We start from the raw sequence: 20,025 nt of genomic DNA on the forward strand, positions 1-20,025 counted from the left end.
AAAACTGGTCCGAAACTTGTCAATTAATTGACATGCAACATTTTAAGAAGTTATCTATATACAAGGCAACACAACATAGATTATAAAGATAATGAAATATAATCGTACATCAAATCACTCACATATAAAAATAACTAAAATGACACTTTATCACTGAAGACAACATACACACAATGAAATTATCTTCTTAATCTAGTAAGAAGTCAGAAAATAATACAGAGTTGTCTAAATTTTCAACAGGGCCTGGTTTCACCAACAAACTGACTTATCAGAATTGAATTTTGCTATTAGGGTACATTCCCAATGAAATCATTCTCTGTAGAACAATACAACTCTGCAGAGACTCTTGCAACCACAACCAGATTAACATGCCTCCTCTTGGCATTCAGTAGAATACATAGGACCTTGTGATCATACAAGTACATTGGAAACAAGAGGATGTTAATCTGTTATTCTGATTGCATTCAGCATGAGTCCCCATGGAGCTGGACCTATTAATGTAAAATAACAGGTTCATGGGGAATGAGCCCTTTATAGCACAGACCAAATTTCTGAGTAAAGTTATTTGATGAAATCAGTCCCCGAGTTCTAAAGGCCTAAGAGAGCATTCACAACCAAGTTGATCTTCAGACTTAGTAGTCCGCGTATCAAATATGGCATGCACTTCAAAATGAATTCCCGCCTCCCATGTACACTGTCCCAGCAGGGTCAGAGCAGTTAAATCTTGGCATACTTTGAAGTGGGCGGCACCATATTTGATCTGCAGATCAGTTAGTCCATGGATCAATTTGTTCTGAATGTGCCCTTCAAAGACAGATGTTCAAAGTCCTACACAGTGACAACAGCACACTCACCCTGTTAAGTAGCCGTCTATCTAAGACTAGCATCCTGTGAGCAGCAGGGAACAAGCAAACTGGACATTAACTCATGGCTTTTTTAAACTAAGGTAATGACTTGATCTTTTCGATGTGGAAAAATGTCATTTTTTTTAGATAAAATAGGATCATTAAAATATATTTCTGTGTAGCATTAGTGATGCTTTGATGGTATAGAAGAGACCCACAAGTTTTGTTGTTTTGTTGCTGCAACTCAATAGGTATGTTCTAATTTATAGAATTTATGACTTTAAAAAATACAGTATCTGATATATTCACAATTTTAGCCCTTGAAAAGACTGAGTCATTATAATTGTAAATAGGCAAGTTCACAAGTTCACTACAGGTCTAACTTAAACTGGAAATAACCTGAGTGATGTCATCAATTGTGGTGTGCCGTTAAGGGTCATAAACCACCATGTTAAATCACTCTTGGGTACAAAATATAATTAACTGGCCCCATTCCAAATGCCAGTAAAATTTTGCTGATATATTTAGCAATTGGTCCATATTTCTGCTTTGAGACAGTAGAAAAGACCCTGGGGTGCCAGGGTCCGTTGGACAAAAAGTTTTTGGCACAGGCTGTTAATATGCTAATATCTGGTTGTCCGGTGACATCAATCATACTAGATCAATTTGAGATAGACCAGATATGAACTGCCTTTAAAGACTAAATAAATCTAATATTAGTGAAAGAGCTCTTCCATGGTCTCTTGTGGAATGGTGGTAAAAAAGTAAATTATTTCTCAGTAAACTAAGTTCTCAAAGGTAGAAAACATGTTTAGTCTCTTCAAAAATCATTTACTTTTAACCATCTTGGTATAATAATGAGTAAATACTCTAGACTCAGAGTAGCAAATAAGAATTCTTACCAAATAATCAATTCAATTTTTCTTCAATCAACAGCTAATATTGAAAATGTTGTTTAGGTTAAATATTTATTTATCTATGCAGAGCACCTTCTTCAGGGAATAGGGCTATGCAGGTAAATAATCTAAATTTTTAATATTAGCTGCTTACTGAAGAAATATAAAAACTAGAGGATCAGAGAGGCGATACCGCCTCCGAATATTGTACCACCAGCTGGAGCACGCGCATTCGTATAGACCCCCACATACACAAAATAAGGGACACAGCCACCAGTCTTGTGCTTGACAAGCTGTAAACATGCAATCAACAAGAATTTTCAATATTTGCAAAAAATATATGAAACTAAAAATGGTACAATCAAATTTAAGTTCATCGTAAGGTAGGTGAAAGGTCATTTTCAAGGTCACAGTAAATTGCCAGTATATGACTTCCTATTCAAGTTCAATAGTAACTATGGACCTATCTCTGCCAGGTTTGGAGTTAAAAGAGAAAGAAATTAGCAGAGTTCAGTTCATGATAATAAGTAGATCAAAGGTCAATTTCAAGGTCACACTTAGATTGCCAGTATATGACTTCCTATTCAATTTCAATAGTAACTATGGACCTATCTCGCTAGTTTTGGAGATAAAAGGGAACCAAAATTTGCAAAGTTCAATTCATGATAAAAAGTGGGTCAAAGGTCAATTTCAAGGTCACACTTAGATTGCCAGTATATGACTTCCTATTCAAGTTCAATAGTAACTATAGACCTATCTTTGCCAGTTTTAGAGATAAAAGGGAAGCAAAATTTACAAAAAACAGTTCATGGTGAAAAGTAGGTCAAAGGTCAATTTCAAGGTCACAGTAAGATTGCCAGTATTTGACTTCCTATTCAAGTTCAATAGTAACTATGGACCTATCTCTGCCAGTTTTGGAGATAAAAGGGAAGCAAAATTTGCAAAGTTCAGTTCATGGTGAAAAATAGGTCAAATGTCAATTTCAAGGTCACAGTAAGATTGCCAGTATATGACTTTCTATTCAAGTTCAATAGTAACTATGGACCTATCTCTGCCAGTTTTGCAGATAAAAGGGACTAAATGTTATAATTTTGGAGTTACCATAAAGTGCCATACATTTCCTACAGAAAAAATTAATTAAAATAAAGAAAAGGTCATTTTGGTCAAAATTCTTGAAATGGGAGGTGCTCTGAAGTTCCAGGTGTTCAAATTTGATGAAATAATGTCATTTTTGACCACAAGTTGTCTGCTTTGCCAAGCCTTATGTATTATTTTTCCAGAGTTCAAAATTTATTATCCATTACCGTACTCCACATTTTGCTTTCACCACCATTATGTACTTTTTGATACAGCATAACTTGAAAACCGTATGGAGTACAAAAAAATGGAGACCACCTCCAGTGTTGGGCTTTACATGCTCTACAAAATGCAAAAAAGAATGGGTCTCTAGCATTAACGGTTCCCGAATTAGAGACAGTTTTCAGTTTCGGTACTTTATGGCCGCTACTCCCGTGAAAATGCACCGATATTATTGGTTAAGTCTGTGTGGTGTCTGAATAACAGGGCAAAAAAAATTTTTTTCGTAAAAAATTTCATTTTTTTGAAAATTTTGGCCCGTTTGACCTTGAAATAAAGGTCAAAGGTCAAATCCAAGGGCATATTTGAAATCTACACATATGACTTTTGGAAAGCTGTCTGTAGAAATTTTTCCCATAACTCCTTCCGTAGGGTAGATAATTAGCATTTAATTTTGCCATTTTTAGACAAGGGTGCATTGCAATGAGTGCCACACCTAGACCCCAATACCGACAAAGCCCAAATTTTACGTGGAACGAGTTGAGATTATAGGTGACCTAAATCCAAGAGATGGGTACAGGGGCCCTTACCGTCTAGGAGGAGAAGCGGTAACAGTGACTTGGCGGCGGAGCCGCAGGAGCCGCAGGAGCCGGCGGAGCCGGCGGAACATACGGGTCGGGACTAAAACCATGGGTACCGCCAGCGCCTACGCTGGTGGTACAATAAATCGCTTTACTTTAAGTGCATAGCTCAGATGATAAAATTCCTCTCGGACAAACAATAAAGGTTGGACATGATAGTTTTTGTGAATAACACCAACCCTTTAATGTATTTGCACATATTCTATAAGTCACAGAATGAATGAAAGACTTTAAAGATGCATACAAAGTCAATTTTTTGTCACAAAAACCAACCAAATGCCAGCATTTAGTTTCAAGTAGTATAACTAAGAGAATTACCAAAAGGCATTGTTTAATTTTACCCAAAAATGATGTTTGAACGGATTTTTCTGCTGGCATTCTAAGCTGTATGGGGCAGGAAAGTAGGTCACGAAAGTAGGTTAAATTTACAACCAAAAATTTAAAGAAAGGTGCAGTCTAAAGGTCTTTTATGGCTGATCGAGTGATCTATTCAGTTTATCCCTTGGCATGTCAAATTTATTTGAGTCATATAAGAAACTAGTAGAAGTGGTTTACATGTGTTACTGGGAATCCACGCTCCACCGATGCTCGGTTCGTATGTACCTTTAATATAGAAAAACACTGCTGTGCCATCCTGTTGACGGGACATATGGTGCCACATTGTGTTGATGAGACAGCTGGCCCCCGTTTCACAAAAAAACTTAAGTCGGTTTCCCTGACTTAGGGCTTGGTTACCAACGTAATTAAGTCGTTACGTCACTAAGTCCCGTTTCACAAAGAATCTAAAAGGTCGCTTACGTCGTTTTTTTCTTAGCTGTAAGTCGACGATGTCAAGCCTCCTCGGGAGGAGACTTAAGTCGGCAAGCTCAACTAAAACTCAGTAAATGAGAGCATAAACAACAAAAATTTGAAAAGAACATACCTCCTTCAAGATATTGTGTTATAATATCCTTGAATAGCACTGACATTTATGGAATATTAAAATAAAAAATAAAGTTCCACTTTACCCAGCCGATCGCGTGTTTGTTTATGTTTTTGACCGCTAGACGTCCCTCAGTAGTGTTCCAAGACAAGCTAATGTTTAACTGTTGCTTTGAAGTTGTATTGAAGTTAAACTAATCAATAAAACTTTGTTTGTGTTTTGGCTGACTTTTATCGTTGATAAACGATCGTTCTCGGCCGAAAGAGGCCATGAAACGTCATGTCTTGTGAAACTTTTGCAATTTTACACCTCCTTTTCTTGAAGAGTTTCTCGTGCGCGTCGACTACGGTAAGCACGCCAAGCTAAGACGTTAGATTCTTTGTGAAACACTCCAAGTCGACTTCAGCTAAGTCGACCTAGCTAGGCCACCCAGCTCGAGTAAGACGTCTACGGATTTAAGATTCTTTGTGAAACGGGGGCCTGATGTGAAAATGTGTTAGGTGAGATGCTGTTCTGGAACTAATTGGTGGTCCATTGTGCTAGGTAAGAAAATTGTGTTAGATGTGATCTTGTGATGGTTACATTGGTTTTTCATTGTGCTACATGAGATGGCTGGTGTGGAATGGTGACAAGTGAGAGCTTGTTAAAGCTATGAATCTATTGTGCCAAGTGGGACACATGTTCTTTATATGTGTTAGATGTGATCTAGCTAGGTGAACAATTGGCAGTTCAATATCGCGTGGTATCAGGTGAAACTTTGGAGCATTTACAGTGTGTCATGAAATTGATGGAATAAAGAAGCAGGTAGAATTAAGGACAAATAGGTCAATCATTCTCTCTTATGAAAAGATAATAAAGAGACTAAATGTGTTTTTCTGAGTCGGCCTAGTGATCAAGGCCCTTTGATGAAGGGCTGAAACTTTATGCAACATACTTAGAAAAACAAGTTTAATCTCTTTAAAAAAAATTATTTTTTATCATGTACTAGTGCTGGTGTGATACGATTTACTGACATCTAATGGCAAAAAAAGTCTCAAATCAAAACCACTTCTATTTCGCTAAACTTCTTGAAAGCAACTGCTGCTAATTAAGCGTTCACTTCAAATGGATTGCTTTAAAAGTCATACAGTGAGAACAGTTGTTTTTCTTTAGTATTGCTTTGAATATTGTTCTCAAATCCCCCTTCCCTCCCTTTCTGCCCTCTCTCTTATTCATGTTGTATATATACCGTATGATTTGTAAGCTCTATCAAAACAATAACAAAAATCAAATGCAAAGAATAAGCATCATGGATTGCTGCATAAAACCTCAGTCTTCACTACCGAGACTTAGAACTCTCCTCAGCTTTTTCTGCATAAAGAAGCATATGAAAACAATCTATATACCACTCTTGGGTCTATGCTATAAAACATTGCATATATCCAGTGCATCACATATACAAGATATCATATACCTACAATATATGTACCTGTACTCATCACAAAGACAGCAGAGTATAGGCAATGTATTTTACACAGTATACACTAGAGCAGTATATGATGTACATACATATATGCCATGTATTCAAGATCAGATGTGTTAAGACACGCACTTGAGAATCGATCAGTTTAGGTCCATATTTGTCGCCAAACTAAACAGGATTAATTGGTGATTTAGTAGTCGGCAGTGGGAAATCACACTTGACTAGGAGTGGCCAAGCGCATGAACCCACAGCATCTGAAATGATCAAATCGCCAGGAAAACATTTTGGGTACCAAGTTACAAATTTAAGACCTAAAACCATGAGAGTTTGAGTCTAAGGGGCCATTCCCATAATCCTATCGTACTAGCTGGATTGATGTAACTCCTCGGGGATTCTTGCTAAATTGCATTCAGTTTAAGCAGCTTAAATGTCTGGCATGCCCCCTTTTAACTCAAAGTACTTGGGTAAAGTTAGGGAAACTTTGTGATCCATGAAGTTGTTCATGTTGCTTTGCGAGGGGGCGTGCCAGACAATTAACCTGATTCAATTACATTGACTGCACCTTAACGAGAATCCCCGTTGAGATAGACCAATCCTGTTAGTACGATAAGGTTACGGGATCGCAGTCTAAGTCTAAATGCACCTAGAGTGTAGGTGGCACACTAAGCTGAGTGTATCTATATCTATACCTGTCGTAGTAGGGCCACCTGTTATAGCTGGCAGGGGGGAATAGAAAGTGCAAACATTACTGTGCATGCTATTAATATACTGGGCTCATACCAAGGGCAGTTTTCATTTTGTTTTTGCCATACTGGAAAACAACTTTCTGCTGTATCAATTTCTATATCTACCAAATAAATAAGTAATGATTTTTTCAATGAAATAATAACCATATATCATATCAAAAAATCTTAATTTTGTTTTTGCCAACCTGGAAAACAACTTTCTGCTATATCAGTTTCTACCTACCAAACAAATAAGTTATGAATTATTTCAATGAGTACTATTCCAATGAGTATAAACATATGTCATAATGAAAAATCTTATTTTTTCCTAGATATAAAGCCAAACAAAATGCTAAGGCTCCTTTTAGTATGAGCCCATTATGGAAAATTTACTAGCTTATATGCAAAGTCTTTCAGATGCAAGACCTTGGATATCTTTAATAATAAATAACATAATGCATGGAACATCATTTTACACAATCCATCCAAAACATCAAAATGAAATCATACTGCACTAGATGCGAAGTCCAAGGCAGCATATATTATTTCATATACAAAATATTTATGCACTTGTTTATATAAGTTTATTATGAAGAGGATATGTGACCTTTTTGTGGTCTCTTATGACTGAGTGTAAAAGGTAGATGGAAATTGTACAATCTAGCTTTTTTCCTTTTCAAATTGTGTCATTTGGGAATGAAAGAAGCATGGTGAAATTTCACAACAGAACAGGGATGGTTTAAATTAGTAAATTTCCCTCCATTTGGTAGAAAGTGTGAGTTTGTGCATTATCCTTCGTCACGAAAAATGTGATTTTTTTAAAAAACTACATGACAGCACAAGCTAGTGAATTCACTCTTCATTTTTGTCCATATATTCAAAATATTCAAAACCAACTACTTTATTACTAAATATCAAATGGATTGTTATAGGTGTGACGGTGAAATCTCAACACATTGTGTACAGGCTATGTCCCAGTGTATTGTGTTAGTTGCGACACCTGCACAATCAACTCACCCTTGGGCCTCCATTGGCGTGACCTTCCTCTTTCTTTGATAATGGCTCCTGCAGTTAAAAAAAACACATTGAGCTTTAAAAACTAATGCGAATAAAGAAGCAAAGTTTTTATTTTTCATTTTTGCAGAAGCCAAAAGTTTTTGATAATCCATGCCACCCAAATATTGAATTATTCCAAGTCCTCATAAGAGACTTTGCTCTATTATAACCACTTCATATTTTTCTCTTTCTTAACTAATGATAAATGCCTGAAACACATTTGTATCTGTACCCCTTGATTTTTTTTTTCTTTAAAATTCTCACCTAAATCTTTGTTGTATCATCACCCCTTCGTTTTTGCTCTTCTTTAAGCGTTCCTGCTCTTTGTATGCCCTGTACTGGTTTTGAATCAGCAATGCTGCCTCTCGCGTCTTCTTGAACCTTTTCTGAGCCGCGTAGCTGCGGAACTGAGACTGAATGAGGACGGCAGCCGAGGACATCTTTCTGGTGTACACATACTGAAGAAAGGAACATAACATGGGATCAGGAATGAGGAGCAAATAATGAGGATAAGGTATGAGGATAAGGAATAAGGATTAGAAGTGAGGAACTCATGAGATCAAGACTGAGGATCGGGAATGAGGATCAGGAATGAGGAGCACAACATGAGATATGGGCCAAGGCAAACAATATGCCATGAGACTTGGAATGAACTATTAACAGTCAAATATCTCTTTAAATATCATTTTTCGGGAAATTTGAAACACCATCCATGGATATTTCTTTATGCTATGCTCTTTGAAACTATATGGTAGCATTTGAATGAGTTTAGTGGCAAAGATTTGACATTTCAACCTGCTTCAAACGTAACTTTAAAGGTTCATATGCACTTCAGTTGAAGTCGGGTCACAGCATGAAAATCAAAAGTTCTGACCTGTTTGTATCTCCTGTAGTAATTCTGGATCAAGATGGCTGCCTCTATCTGCCTCTGTCTTTGCAGCTGCTGATTTCTCTTGTCACGGAACTTTTTGTATGCACTCTGAATAACCTTAGCTGCCTCATAGAGACGTCTCTGCTCTTCATCTAAAAGTTAAAACAAAATCAAATTGAAAAATAATGCCATAAATTTTAACAATACTTTTCTTTTTGGCAGTTGGTAAAGAATGATGTGCTACATTCATATTTATCATATAGCAGCATATCAACTGCCTTTCTCAGAAATGGGGTGTTTATTAGTAGCACATAAAGAAAATCAATAGCCAGCTTATGTAATAAAAATAAAAGAAATGATAATAATAATAATTTTTATTATTTCAAAAATATTCATTTTGACTCTGTGCCATACCTGAAAGAGTGAGCTGTGAGAAATCTCTCTCCATGAAGATGGCGGGTGCGTTGAAGTACTCGGTGAAGTCCTGAGTGGTAGGTGGCGGAGAGTCCAGGGTGAAACTGTATGGACTGTGAAGACATGATGATTCCGGACTGTTCACTGAACTTGGTGGTGTCCCCAGGTTAGGGTATCTGTGAAATAATAACATAATTAATATAAATAGTAATAAATGAATAGACAAATTTTCAAAAAGGTAAATGATGAATCTCTCTCTCTCTCTCTCTCTCTAGTGCCATGGTCGATTCAAATCTCAGTGACTTATAATACCAGTTTCAGAATCCAATTCCTTGCTGCGCCCCATCTTTAGAATTACATTATATTGTCTAGTTTCCCTTGCTTCATAAATAAAAATATTAAAAAGCTAATATTATAAATAAATACTGTACTAAATTTCTAAATAATAAATAAAAAAACTAAAAAAAAAACAAAAGCAAATGAATGGATGTTTGAATATGTAGCCTAATTTTCCTGATGAAGGCATCTTGGTAATGAAATATTTGTGTGGCAGCAACTCGTTGTTGGAAGGAGTTGTTGTTGGAAGAAACTACCGTAACTATGGAAACCTCACCTAGATTCATCCAGCGCAAAAGGATCCCCCATCGGTGTAGATATCCCAGAATCCTCTGTGCATGCTGGGTTTGTCGAGCCGTAGGAACTAAAGGAGCTGTAGGAGCTGCTGCGTTCTCGTGGCAGTGTGAAGGACGAGTCATCTGCGCGACTTGGAGACAGTTTGATTCGCTCAGGCATGGCAGCAATGATTTGATTGGCTAATGTGACCATCTGGCGCTGAGATTGAAACTCCCCTGATGATAAGAAAATAACAGACTAGTATGATGCCAATTTAATGGAAACAAAGTTAATCAATTGCAAAGGTATACAGTAACAGACAACTAGCGGATCCTGTGACCAGAGAGTTAAAACAAAGCAATTCACCTGTAGAATGTGACTGTCCCTCGTCATCTGATGACACTGCCTCCACATCAATGATAGGGCTGTCACTGCCTGAGAAGTTCTCTGAAAATATATGTACATTCCAAATTTTGATAGCAGTCAACAAAAGGGTTATGCTTTCATTCCAACTATTCATGAATTGTTTAAGTCCATTTGTTTGGGTTAGAAAAGATTTACAGCCAATCAAGAACTGTTTTCATTATAGTAACTTCAATCTAAAAATATACCCAACAGCCAAATTGTTTCAAATTAAAAAAATATAGACTTAAAGTTGCTCTAAACTTTTACATAAACATTTTTTGGCTTCTCTGACCCAAAATCACTTAGTAATAGTCCAACTGAGTAAAACATTGCACTTCTCTACGACCAACATTTCCTCTATTTTGATGGACGTCAATGCACGTTCATCTTGTACTCAAAGAAAACTCAAAGAAACCAACATTTTCGTCTTAAAAGTTCAGAAAAATTCTTTTGTGAAATTGTCCCAAGAAATATTGAGAAAATCTTCATCATTTAAAAAACAATGTTGAAAAATAAATAAAATAAAATAAATAAAATCAGCAACAATAAGAAACTAATAACTACATTAAAACTTAAGGGAATAAATAAATAAATAAATAAATAAATAAATAAATGAATAAACATAACTTACCAGCTTCCATGGTGACCACTTCTCCTCCCATGGAAGAGGGCAGACGTCGCAGATCTCGGAAATCCAGCGTGTCTCGATGGGAACCAAAGGGGAGATCTCCTCCAAGTGAGGCCGCCATGTCTGCGGGCTCCAGGGGCGTCATGTCCAGACTCATAAGGTCAGACGTGAATGTGTTGAGGTCAGAGTTGATATGAGGGTCAGAGTTCGCTGACCGAATCACGTGGAACTCCGGCTGCCCACTGGCTGCAGAGTCGGACATTGGTCGGGAGAAATACTGACTGCTGTCGACGGAGAATCTCTTTTTCAGCTGGGCTCTCCTCTTGCTCCGTCGCTCAGCAGCTGTGGCAGACTTAGGCGTTGAAGTACCGGGAATCTCAATTTGCAGTGCCCCTGCTGTGTTGCAACCACTGCTGTTGTTGCCATGGTTACAGACAGAGGTCAAAGGTGAGTTTGAGGTCAGAGGTAAAGTAGAGGTCACCGGGGTGCTGGGGGATGTGACACTGAGGAATGGACATGGGTTGGTCTGGGGGAGGGGGGATCGTGGGAGGACCACGCTGCCCGCTGCTTTCTCCAACATCTCAATCTGGCTGACCAGTGAGAGGTGACCCTGGCTGGAGGCCGCTGAGAGAGGCAAGAGGCCGTCACGATTGCACACTTCAATACCAGAGCGGTTCCAGTGGTACAGCACCAAAGCAGCGTCTGTCTTGCCTAGGGCACACGCCCAAAGCTGAAAAGGAAACATTACACAGTCAGTGATATATGTAATTATTATACTGTATGTGTGTGTGTATGTGTGTGTGTGTGTGTGTGTGTGTGAGAGAGAGAGAGAGAGAGAGAGAGAGAGAGAAGAACTTAAAGGGATAATAACTCTTCTTTTTGGCCAAAAAATGAATTTTCCTGGAGTCAACAACAATTTTCCCATACTAACCAATTAATGAATCCATTTTTACATTCAAAGTTAGTCCCTAGTTTTTTTCTAAAAAGTTTTTTGTTATAATCTATTAAGAGAATATAACAGAGTACAGCCATCAATGGAGGTCACGTGGTCTAAAGACAAGCTCAGATATCAGAATAATAGCTATAACTGCCGTTTTTGTGGTAAAACAGAATATATTATATTTCTATGAGTTGTTCACAATATTTTTATTGTGAAATATATATCTCATACAGAGAGTTATTATCCCTTTAAAGTCTATGAATTATTTGCCATCTTGGATACTACTATGAAATATGATTCACATCTCCCCTTGCAGTGGTGGTAGAAAAGTAAATTGTTCGTAAAGAGACAAGATGCATGTTTTTCATCTGCATCCTACCCTCTAGGGTTTACATCAAGAAATCTGCCTTGTGATCAAGGCCATGTGATGAAGGGTCTAAAAAATATGCCTAATTGGTAAAGCAAGTACAGTCTCTTTAGTAATGGGTTTACTTTATCTTTTTACATTACTATTTTTTACATATCAGTTGCTCTAATGATGTTAAATAAAGACCCATAGTTAGTTTAGTTTCACATTGCAGTTCATCATATTATTTTTGCCTGGTATGTTGATATCTTTGAAAGAATATTCTGGTTTCAGGGAAAAGGTAACGTAGCCATGGCTGTTTCTTATGGTAGAGGGTTATCTTATTCAAAGTCTTCTAGATATTTAAAGTGAAAATTGCTATGTTCAGCATGACATACCAGTGGAGTAGACATGTGATCATCAAGAGACAGAGCGTCCACTTCATACTCCAACACAAGATTAGGATTTTCAGTCCTGAAAGGTTACAGTACCATGCATTAACATCATGCAAGCAGTACAACATGAAATATCAAATAGAAGATTTATTCAACATCTACACTATTTCATAATAATAATAATAAGAAGAAGAAGAATTTTAAAAATGATTAATTCTGATGTGGCGTATTTCATAAAATCTCAGTGTTCTAAAATAATTAAAAACAATACTACACTGATGCTTTAATATAAAACACAACATGATGACTAAAATTCAATCAACCATTCCAAAAAACTTTACTAGTCAAATGAACTGAAATACTGTCAACTTCTTCAAAACTATTTTCACCTACCTCCACTTGATAAGAGCATTGATAAGTTTGGCATATCCCAGCGCTGCGGCCAGGTGTAACAAGGTCATGCCATGATAGGAGTTTTCTGTCGGTAAATGTCCAGACTGCACCCAGACTCTGCGACTGAGCTCCTGGCACTGGTGGATGACTTTGTGCTCAAAACTCTCCGTATGTCTTCCACGGGCACACTGAAATAATAATAATAATAATAATAATAATAATAATAATAATAACAACATCATCTCTGTCTACATCTACTGATCATTATGAATATAATGTTGATTATGATATTTATATACAATGTGGCAAAGCAAGAAGGAATTTGAAAATATAAAAATAGAATTGATGTCATAACATTATATAAATGTCCAACATTTCTTGAAGCCTTAAACCTCACAACAACTGGGATATTGGTTGTATATTTTTTGTGCAATAATAATAATAAATAAATTAATTAAAATTTAAAAAGTAAAAAACACTTTGCTTCTGTTGGTCAAAAAGGAAGAATGTAAAGGATATTTAATACAGCAAAGCCAAAGCATACTAACAACAATCTTGCTACCTAACATCACAGGTCTATGATATGGTCAATATGAGAAGAACATTTACACTACCTGATAGAGCACACTCTTGGATGTTCCTTCTGGTGGTGGTGACAACCTTTTCTCAATGGCCTCCAGCCTCTGCAGCAGTGATAACTTCAATTGGGTCTCTGAAATATTCAATACACCTAATTTATGTACAGAGAAAGTGTGGCAATGTTTTTTACATCTCATTTACAAACAAGTTATGTCTGCTCAACTTGTGCGACAAGGCACCCCATATCTCATCAAGCATATCACAAGAGTTTAAATGTGGTTGCCATTTATCGATGGTTGTAACAAAAAATATGCATCTTATATACATATGCTCCTAACATCTTATGGTAGAAGACATAACTATGGATAACTGGTACAATTTAAATTAAATTCTGAAACATCACTCGGTGTTTATTAAGTTGACAAAAATGCTAGACAATATTTTAGAAGCATCTTTATGAAATCTTCCAACCAGACTGAATATACTGACCACAAACCCTGGTCCACTCGGGTTGTCTTGTCTTGGCTGCTATGCCATCTTTTGTTTTGTATTCAAAGACTACAGAGTTAGAGATAACAAATCCTTCACAGGCTACCTGCATAGTAACCAGGCCAGGGGAGTGAGCTGAAATTTTAACAAAAATTTCTAAGATTAATAAGAGGTTCCACACTCTGAACAACTGTGAGTATTTTTGAATCGCAAATAACATGAACACAAATGCTTCATGAGAGAGTAAAGGTGAAGTTTTCAAGCAATAAAATGTGTGGTACTGAAATGTAATGTGTATATAGCATGTGAGACCTTGAAATGGTAAAAAAATATTCTGGAAACTTCTATTATTTTCCCTTTATCAATAAGGTATACCCTATCAAAAACTGTTGAGAAAATTGAGATCCATAAACTCATTTTCAAGCTCTTAATGTCTAATTTTCAAAATGCACTTATGTGAGAGAAGACAAAAAACTTAAATTTCAGCTTGTTTCTGTACAATAAAGTACAATAGATTTTTGAACAACTATGTACAAAAAATAAAATAAAATAAAAATGAATGAATAAAAACTTACGTGGACAGAAGCAGCGTAGAACCCCGCTCTGCACCAGGGCTGCTGGCACCTGAACACCATCAAATGTGATGCTGTAAGGAGAGGTGGTGGAGTACCAGGGTCCGGTGACCAGAATCTTGGTGTTACCCTGAAAACAAGTGGAAGACAATGACAGTTTTTATTTTGTAAGCTTGACATCAAGGAGAGTTATCATTTTTATCAAAAATATGAACAATAGTACTAAAAAGAACAACATTAATTCCAAATCAAATAAATTCTGTGGTGTATTGCATGAAATCTGAATGCTTCCGACCAAAGTTTTAAAATCCTGAGACTAGAAGAAAGCGAAATATAATGACTAAGAACATATAATATAATATAATATAATATAATATAATATAATATAATATAATATAATATAATATAATATAATATAATATAATATAATATAACTGTACCTCAGAAAAAGCCCAGTCTGGTGCAAAGTCTGTGATGTTAGCTATGCCTTCTCTGGTCTCTGTCTTCACCTGGTGCTTCTGTTTATCCAGACAGCTGGCACACGTGATCGTGCACGTCGTGTTGGTGGACACGCCCGCACTGGTGGAGCGCTGATCGAGATCCGACAACTCTAGCATGTCGAAGGCATCAAAATTAATGTCACCACTAGGGGGCGATGCCATCAGGTTACTTCCTGTGTCCATTGCATCATGGGATGCAGAGCCCGCACTCGCGTTGTGGCCTAGAGGCAAGTTGGCAGTTAATGTCTTGTGAATCTCATCTGGTGAGAGGTCAAGGTTTTGACCATAGTCCAGCTTGGGTCCAACACTGCTGGTGGACGAGGCGGTCAGTTTGCTGGACACCGAGGTCATGGCAGTCATCTCAGGTGGGAGGCGGCCATACTGAGTGTCCATTTTGACCACTCCCGGCTTAACCTGAGGTGGAGATGTTGCCATGGCAACCAGCTGTGGCTGCTGATGCTGTGTGGTAATGTCACAAGCATCCATCTTTTGTGTTTGTTGACTGCCGCTGACTGTTGTCATGACAACCTGCTGACCACCAGAGTTGTGACCAGTGGCCGAAGAGATCTGTGGATGACCAGAAGCTGAGGAACCCGTTTGTTCAGTGCTCTCTTTGTGCTTGTTCATTTGGTGTGGCGATATCACAGATCCATCGATGATAGATATCGGCGCCGAGCCGTTACCACTGAGAATGATTAAGCCATTGCTGGCTTGCAACTGAGACAGATTGAGTATCAGGGGCTGGGCCTGATCCCCGGGGGGTCTGAGGACCACACCCTTATTGTGCATGGCCAGGCTGACCCTCTGACCAGTAGGCAGAGTGGCCAGTTGCTGCGGGAAGAGTTTGTGAGTGACCGCAGCAGTGGCCAGGTGCTCCGATTTGGGCGAGATGATTCGACACTTGGTATGCGTGCACGTGTCCATGGAGGTGCAGCCTTGCTCGCACAGACATTCGTGTGTTTTGGCTGGGAGTGACGGCTGGTGCTGCTGGGAGAGCATCTGCTGAACTATGGACTGTAGGGTCTCGTCAGACTGAAAATAGATGGTAGTGTTTTACATACTACATCTGCTTTTGGATAGTAATGGATACAATACAAGTCAAGAAGTTGTATTTGAAATAAATGAATGCGAAAAGTGATTAAATGTCAGATACACTTTCCTGAAGAATTGTAAAATTTAATTTGAATTATACCATCAATAAGTTTTATTACATTAAATGTGTATGAGAAAGTGTTGGGGAACATTTTGGAGGCAGTAACATGACTTAATGACCAAAGAGGTCTGGCTCAATGAAATGCGCTAAATTATTCCAAACTGCTCTGAATCAGGCAAAATTAAAAAGATTTTTCTCTTACCAGAGTTTCTGTGTGGCCACTCTCTAAGTCTTTGGCAACAGCAACTGGAACCAATGCCATAATATTGTTATAAAATACAAAAACCCTGAATTCAGTCATCTTAAAGAAACTTGAAATCTAGAGTTGAAACTATTTACAATAATTCAGGATTGACCAGATCCATACAGACAAAAGGAAGGCTCATTAATCACTAATTGTGGCAGGTATTTAGCTTTAAGCTTAGCTTTTACATCTTACTTTATTTTCTAGTTCAACTGTCAGAAAAAAATCATCAACATTCAAGCCTGTTGCTAGGCAGCAAGGGGGGGGGGGTTAGCAAGAACCCCCTTTTTGCTGGGAAAAGATCCTCTCTGAATAAAATTTTATCTAAGTACACATGAAAGGTGCATGGTAAAAGGTGCACTTTTTTTCAGAAAAAGAAACACCCTTTTGAAATTGCTAGCTACTGGCCTGACATTCCAAGGCACATGCTACTTACACATTGGTTTCAGCTGAGTAATAAGTTCCTCCTTGCTCCACTCTTTCTTTTCGCAGTGGCTGAGACTGGGCATGCTCAGTTTGGCATCGTCAATGGACGGCACGTTGAGATAGTGAACCAGAACAATGTCTGGGTTCTGGGGAAAAAATTATATTTTGGATAACAAAAATAAATTTTTTTTTCATTCATCTTTGGCATAAGCTGAAACTTTGAACATTGCCTGTCTTCAATTTTAGCATAAGTATTGACAAACACATTTCTTTTGTCCATTTATCTTCTTAATAGGTATTAGCTGAAACTTCATGAACACGGCTAAACTCAAACATATGCAGCTGTGCAGAGCGTACTATTCACTGTAGTATGGTGGAGTTTGAAATCGTACCTGCAGGAGCCAGTAACAGCGTCGGTGAAATGTTGACAGCAAGGCTGAGTGGACGTAACACCCATAAATACACTAAAATGAATATTCAACAATGTCATCATTTCGCAACTAAAAAGTTGAAAAAATGCCCATTTATTTCAAAGCGTTTGCTCTAGAACCTGAAAATCAATCTTAATTGAATTTAATATGTTTGATTTAGTTTTCAGTACAACAAAATAAATAAATTTTGTCATAAAAAATTCGCCATGAAACTTCATTTAATAAGAAAACATACCTCCACCCCTCGTACTTTTAACTTCATGTGGTCTTCTCGCGTGGTTTTTCCATCTTTCCTCTTCTTCCAAGTGTAACCATCTTTTCTGTAACGTACCTTCTTTCTACTGTAGAGAAGCATGGAGCCACTGGCAGGCCTATGTCAGGGAGAAAATGATCATAAATTTATCGCAAAGCAATTACAGCAATAACTTTTCTTTTCAATGGGGGAAAATTGTGAATTTTACAGATAATGTATTTTTCATGCCATAATTTCTTAATATTACAAAATTCCTACTGAGTGGAAACAACAACAATAAAAGGCAGGCTACACTATAGTTCATTTCTATGCAGTAAAAGCACTACAAAAATGCTTTATAGAAATATAATTTTGTGATTATAAAATTATGTATCTGAAAGTTTGATAATTTTGTCTGTTGAAAAGACTGAGTCATTACCATACTCATACATAACATGTATGAACATCAAGAGCATTTGAAAATAAATCTTTTAAGAAATGATTTAGTTATTTATCACCATTACACTCATCACTGAGAGCCTATTTCTCCTAAATAAATTGGCCAAATTCCTCCCCCCTTCCTCCAGAAAATATGCATTTTTTTCTGCGTCGAGAATTTATTCTGTGTATATAATAAGTTTAACTCACCTCAGTCCCACTTCATTTTGCTGCCACTGAGCATGCTTGGAAAACGCAACCAGAATACTGGCAATTTCCTGGAACAGAACACATTTGAATAGCTGAGACGGATTAATGGTAAAAAATTAAGAAGACAATTTAATCTTTTCTAGTCACTTAATAATGAATTTTTGCAAACTATGATATAATTACAATAAATCAAATTTCTGCTGTTTTTTTTTACTATGTTTTTGACCACCATAATGAATTTTGTAGAAAGCATGGAGTGTTTATAATAAAGTCATAATAAGTCATAATAAAAGTAAATAATAAGTCAGTATAGTCCACAGTGTGCTCACCTCATTGGTGTTCCATCGGTGTCTTTCTCGAGGCATCTCTTGTGCTGAGGGGAGATCATCTAAACCTTTAGGTAACATCAGACCAGACTTCACTTCTGGAAGTACACAGAATAAAGCTGTGTTAGGTGAGACAACAGTGTGTTAGGTTAAACAAGATTGTGTTAGGTGAGCCATAAGTGTGTTAGATAAGACAAGATTGTGTTAGGTGAGGCAAGAGTGTATTAGGTGAGACAGCAGTGTGTAAGGTGAGGCAAGAGTGTGTTAGATGAGGCAAGAGTGTGTTAGGTGAGGCAAGAGTGTGTTAGATGAAACAAGATTGTGTTAGGTGAGGCAAGAGTGTATTAGGTGAGACAGCAGTGTGTAAGGTGAGGCAAGAGTGTTAGATGAGGCAAGAGTGTGTTAGGTGAGGCAAGAGTGTGTTAGGAGAGACAGCAGTGTGTAAGGTGAGATAAGAGTGTGTTAGGTGAGACAGCAGTGTGTTAGGTGAGAATGTGTTAGGTGAAACGAGTATGTTAGGTGAGAGAAGATTATGTAAGGTGAATAGCACCGAGTTAAATGAGACACCACAACAGTAAATGCAAGGAAGGTGTGATTGAAAATACCAATTATAAGAACAAAATTATCAAACTCATTCAAGATGAGAATTATCCAAAACAGTTGGAAATGGCATGACTTAATGGAAAATTGAGCAAGATTTTCTGGGATAAGGAGGAAAGAATGTCAGAAATAATGGCATATTAGTGCATGTAGTGCAACAACAAATTTTATCCAGAGATATGTTTCTAATTTTTTTCTTCCAAGACCTGTAAAATTGAAGACTTCTGCAAAACAGGGCATTTTCACTACTTTTTGACTATTCTTCTATATTGCTTAATGAGATGGCATTGCCAGTGCACAGAGTTTTAGCCCTAGTTCATCCCATATCACAAAATTTCTTTATCTGCAGTATTAACAACCTTTAAAAGCTATATTGGGAGGTTCCATTGTAGTGAAAATAAATAAATAAAAAAATTCAGGAATTGGACATTAGTGTGACTGTCAAATCAATGAGATAACGTAGCACACAGGCAATTGATTATATTATATGCTACAATATTTGCAGTTAATAATGCATCACTAATGACTCTGAAAGTAATTCATTATCGCAGTGAGAATAGGAAAAAATGCTGCCACAAATTAGACATCAACGCTTAACAAATGTCACGCCTCCAACAGAAATCAAATATTTAACAATCCATAGTGTTCTGTTCAGTGCTTCAATTCAAAATCCTTAAATATTCTCTCTGGCTTATTGCAGATGTATGAAAAGGGGCGCCCATGAAAATGAAATATTAAATCACACTGTATTCCGTTCTGTTCCATGATTCATAATCCCTCACTTTTGTTTTTGTCATTTAACAGAAACATGGAAATATGATTACCGCTAATTGAGGAAAGCATGACAGCTGTATATCAAGACAACATATCACTGGGGTTTGGTTGGAGGATTATGGTTAACACAGAACAACTGATTCAGCAACGAAACATCATGCCTCAAAAGCATGGTTTGGTCCCTAAGAAACAATTAACTTTACT

At 37.2% G+C, this 20,025-nt stretch overlaps 1 protein-coding gene across 2 annotated transcripts in view; it reads right to left on the bottom strand.

The window, feature by feature from the left end:
* The window catches only part of LOC106170697 (calmodulin-binding transcription activator 2-like), a 42,171-nt gene that overhangs the window by 7,745 nt on the left and 14,401 nt on the right, over positions 1-20,025 (bottom strand). The window contains exons 4-23 of one of the 2 annotated variants that reach the window (XM_086995072.1): positions 18,451-18,545; positions 18,122-18,189; positions 17,477-17,612; positions 17,203-17,274; positions 16,821-16,956; positions 16,343-16,386; positions 14,928-16,019; positions 14,491-14,617; positions 13,916-14,050; positions 13,462-13,559; positions 12,848-13,035; positions 12,458-12,533; positions 10,777-11,503; positions 10,107-10,187; positions 9,742-9,976; positions 9,129-9,304; positions 8,718-8,866; positions 8,108-8,301; positions 7,805-7,852; positions 6,752-6,778 (exon numbers count right to left, since the gene is read on the bottom strand). In XM_086995072.1, the coding sequence (XP_086851198.1) occupies positions 6,752-6,778; positions 7,805-7,852; positions 8,108-8,301; positions 8,718-8,866; positions 9,129-9,304; positions 9,742-9,976; positions 10,107-10,187; positions 10,777-11,503; positions 12,458-12,533; positions 12,848-13,035; positions 13,462-13,559; positions 13,916-14,050; positions 14,491-14,617; positions 14,928-16,019; positions 16,343-16,386; positions 16,821-16,956; positions 17,203-17,274; positions 17,477-17,612; positions 18,122-18,189; positions 18,451-18,545 (3,904 nt within the window). The remainder of the gene's footprint in view (positions 1-6,751; positions 6,779-7,804; positions 7,853-8,107; positions 8,302-8,717; positions 8,867-9,128; positions 9,305-9,741; positions 9,977-10,106; positions 10,188-10,776; positions 11,504-12,457; positions 12,534-12,847; positions 13,036-13,461; positions 13,560-13,915; positions 14,051-14,490; positions 14,618-14,927; positions 16,020-16,342; positions 16,387-16,820; positions 16,957-17,202; positions 17,275-17,476; positions 17,613-18,121; positions 18,190-18,450; positions 18,546-20,025) is intronic. The other variant, XM_086995073.1, reaches the window with a different exon arrangement.

Source organism: Lingula anatina, chromosome 9 (assembly GCF_051362555.1).
Source record: "Lingula anatina isolate TDL-2025a chromosome 9, LinAna3.0, whole genome shotgun sequence".
Lineage (NCBI taxonomy): Eukaryota > Metazoa > Brachiopoda > Lingulata > Lingulida > Lingulidae > Lingula > Lingula anatina.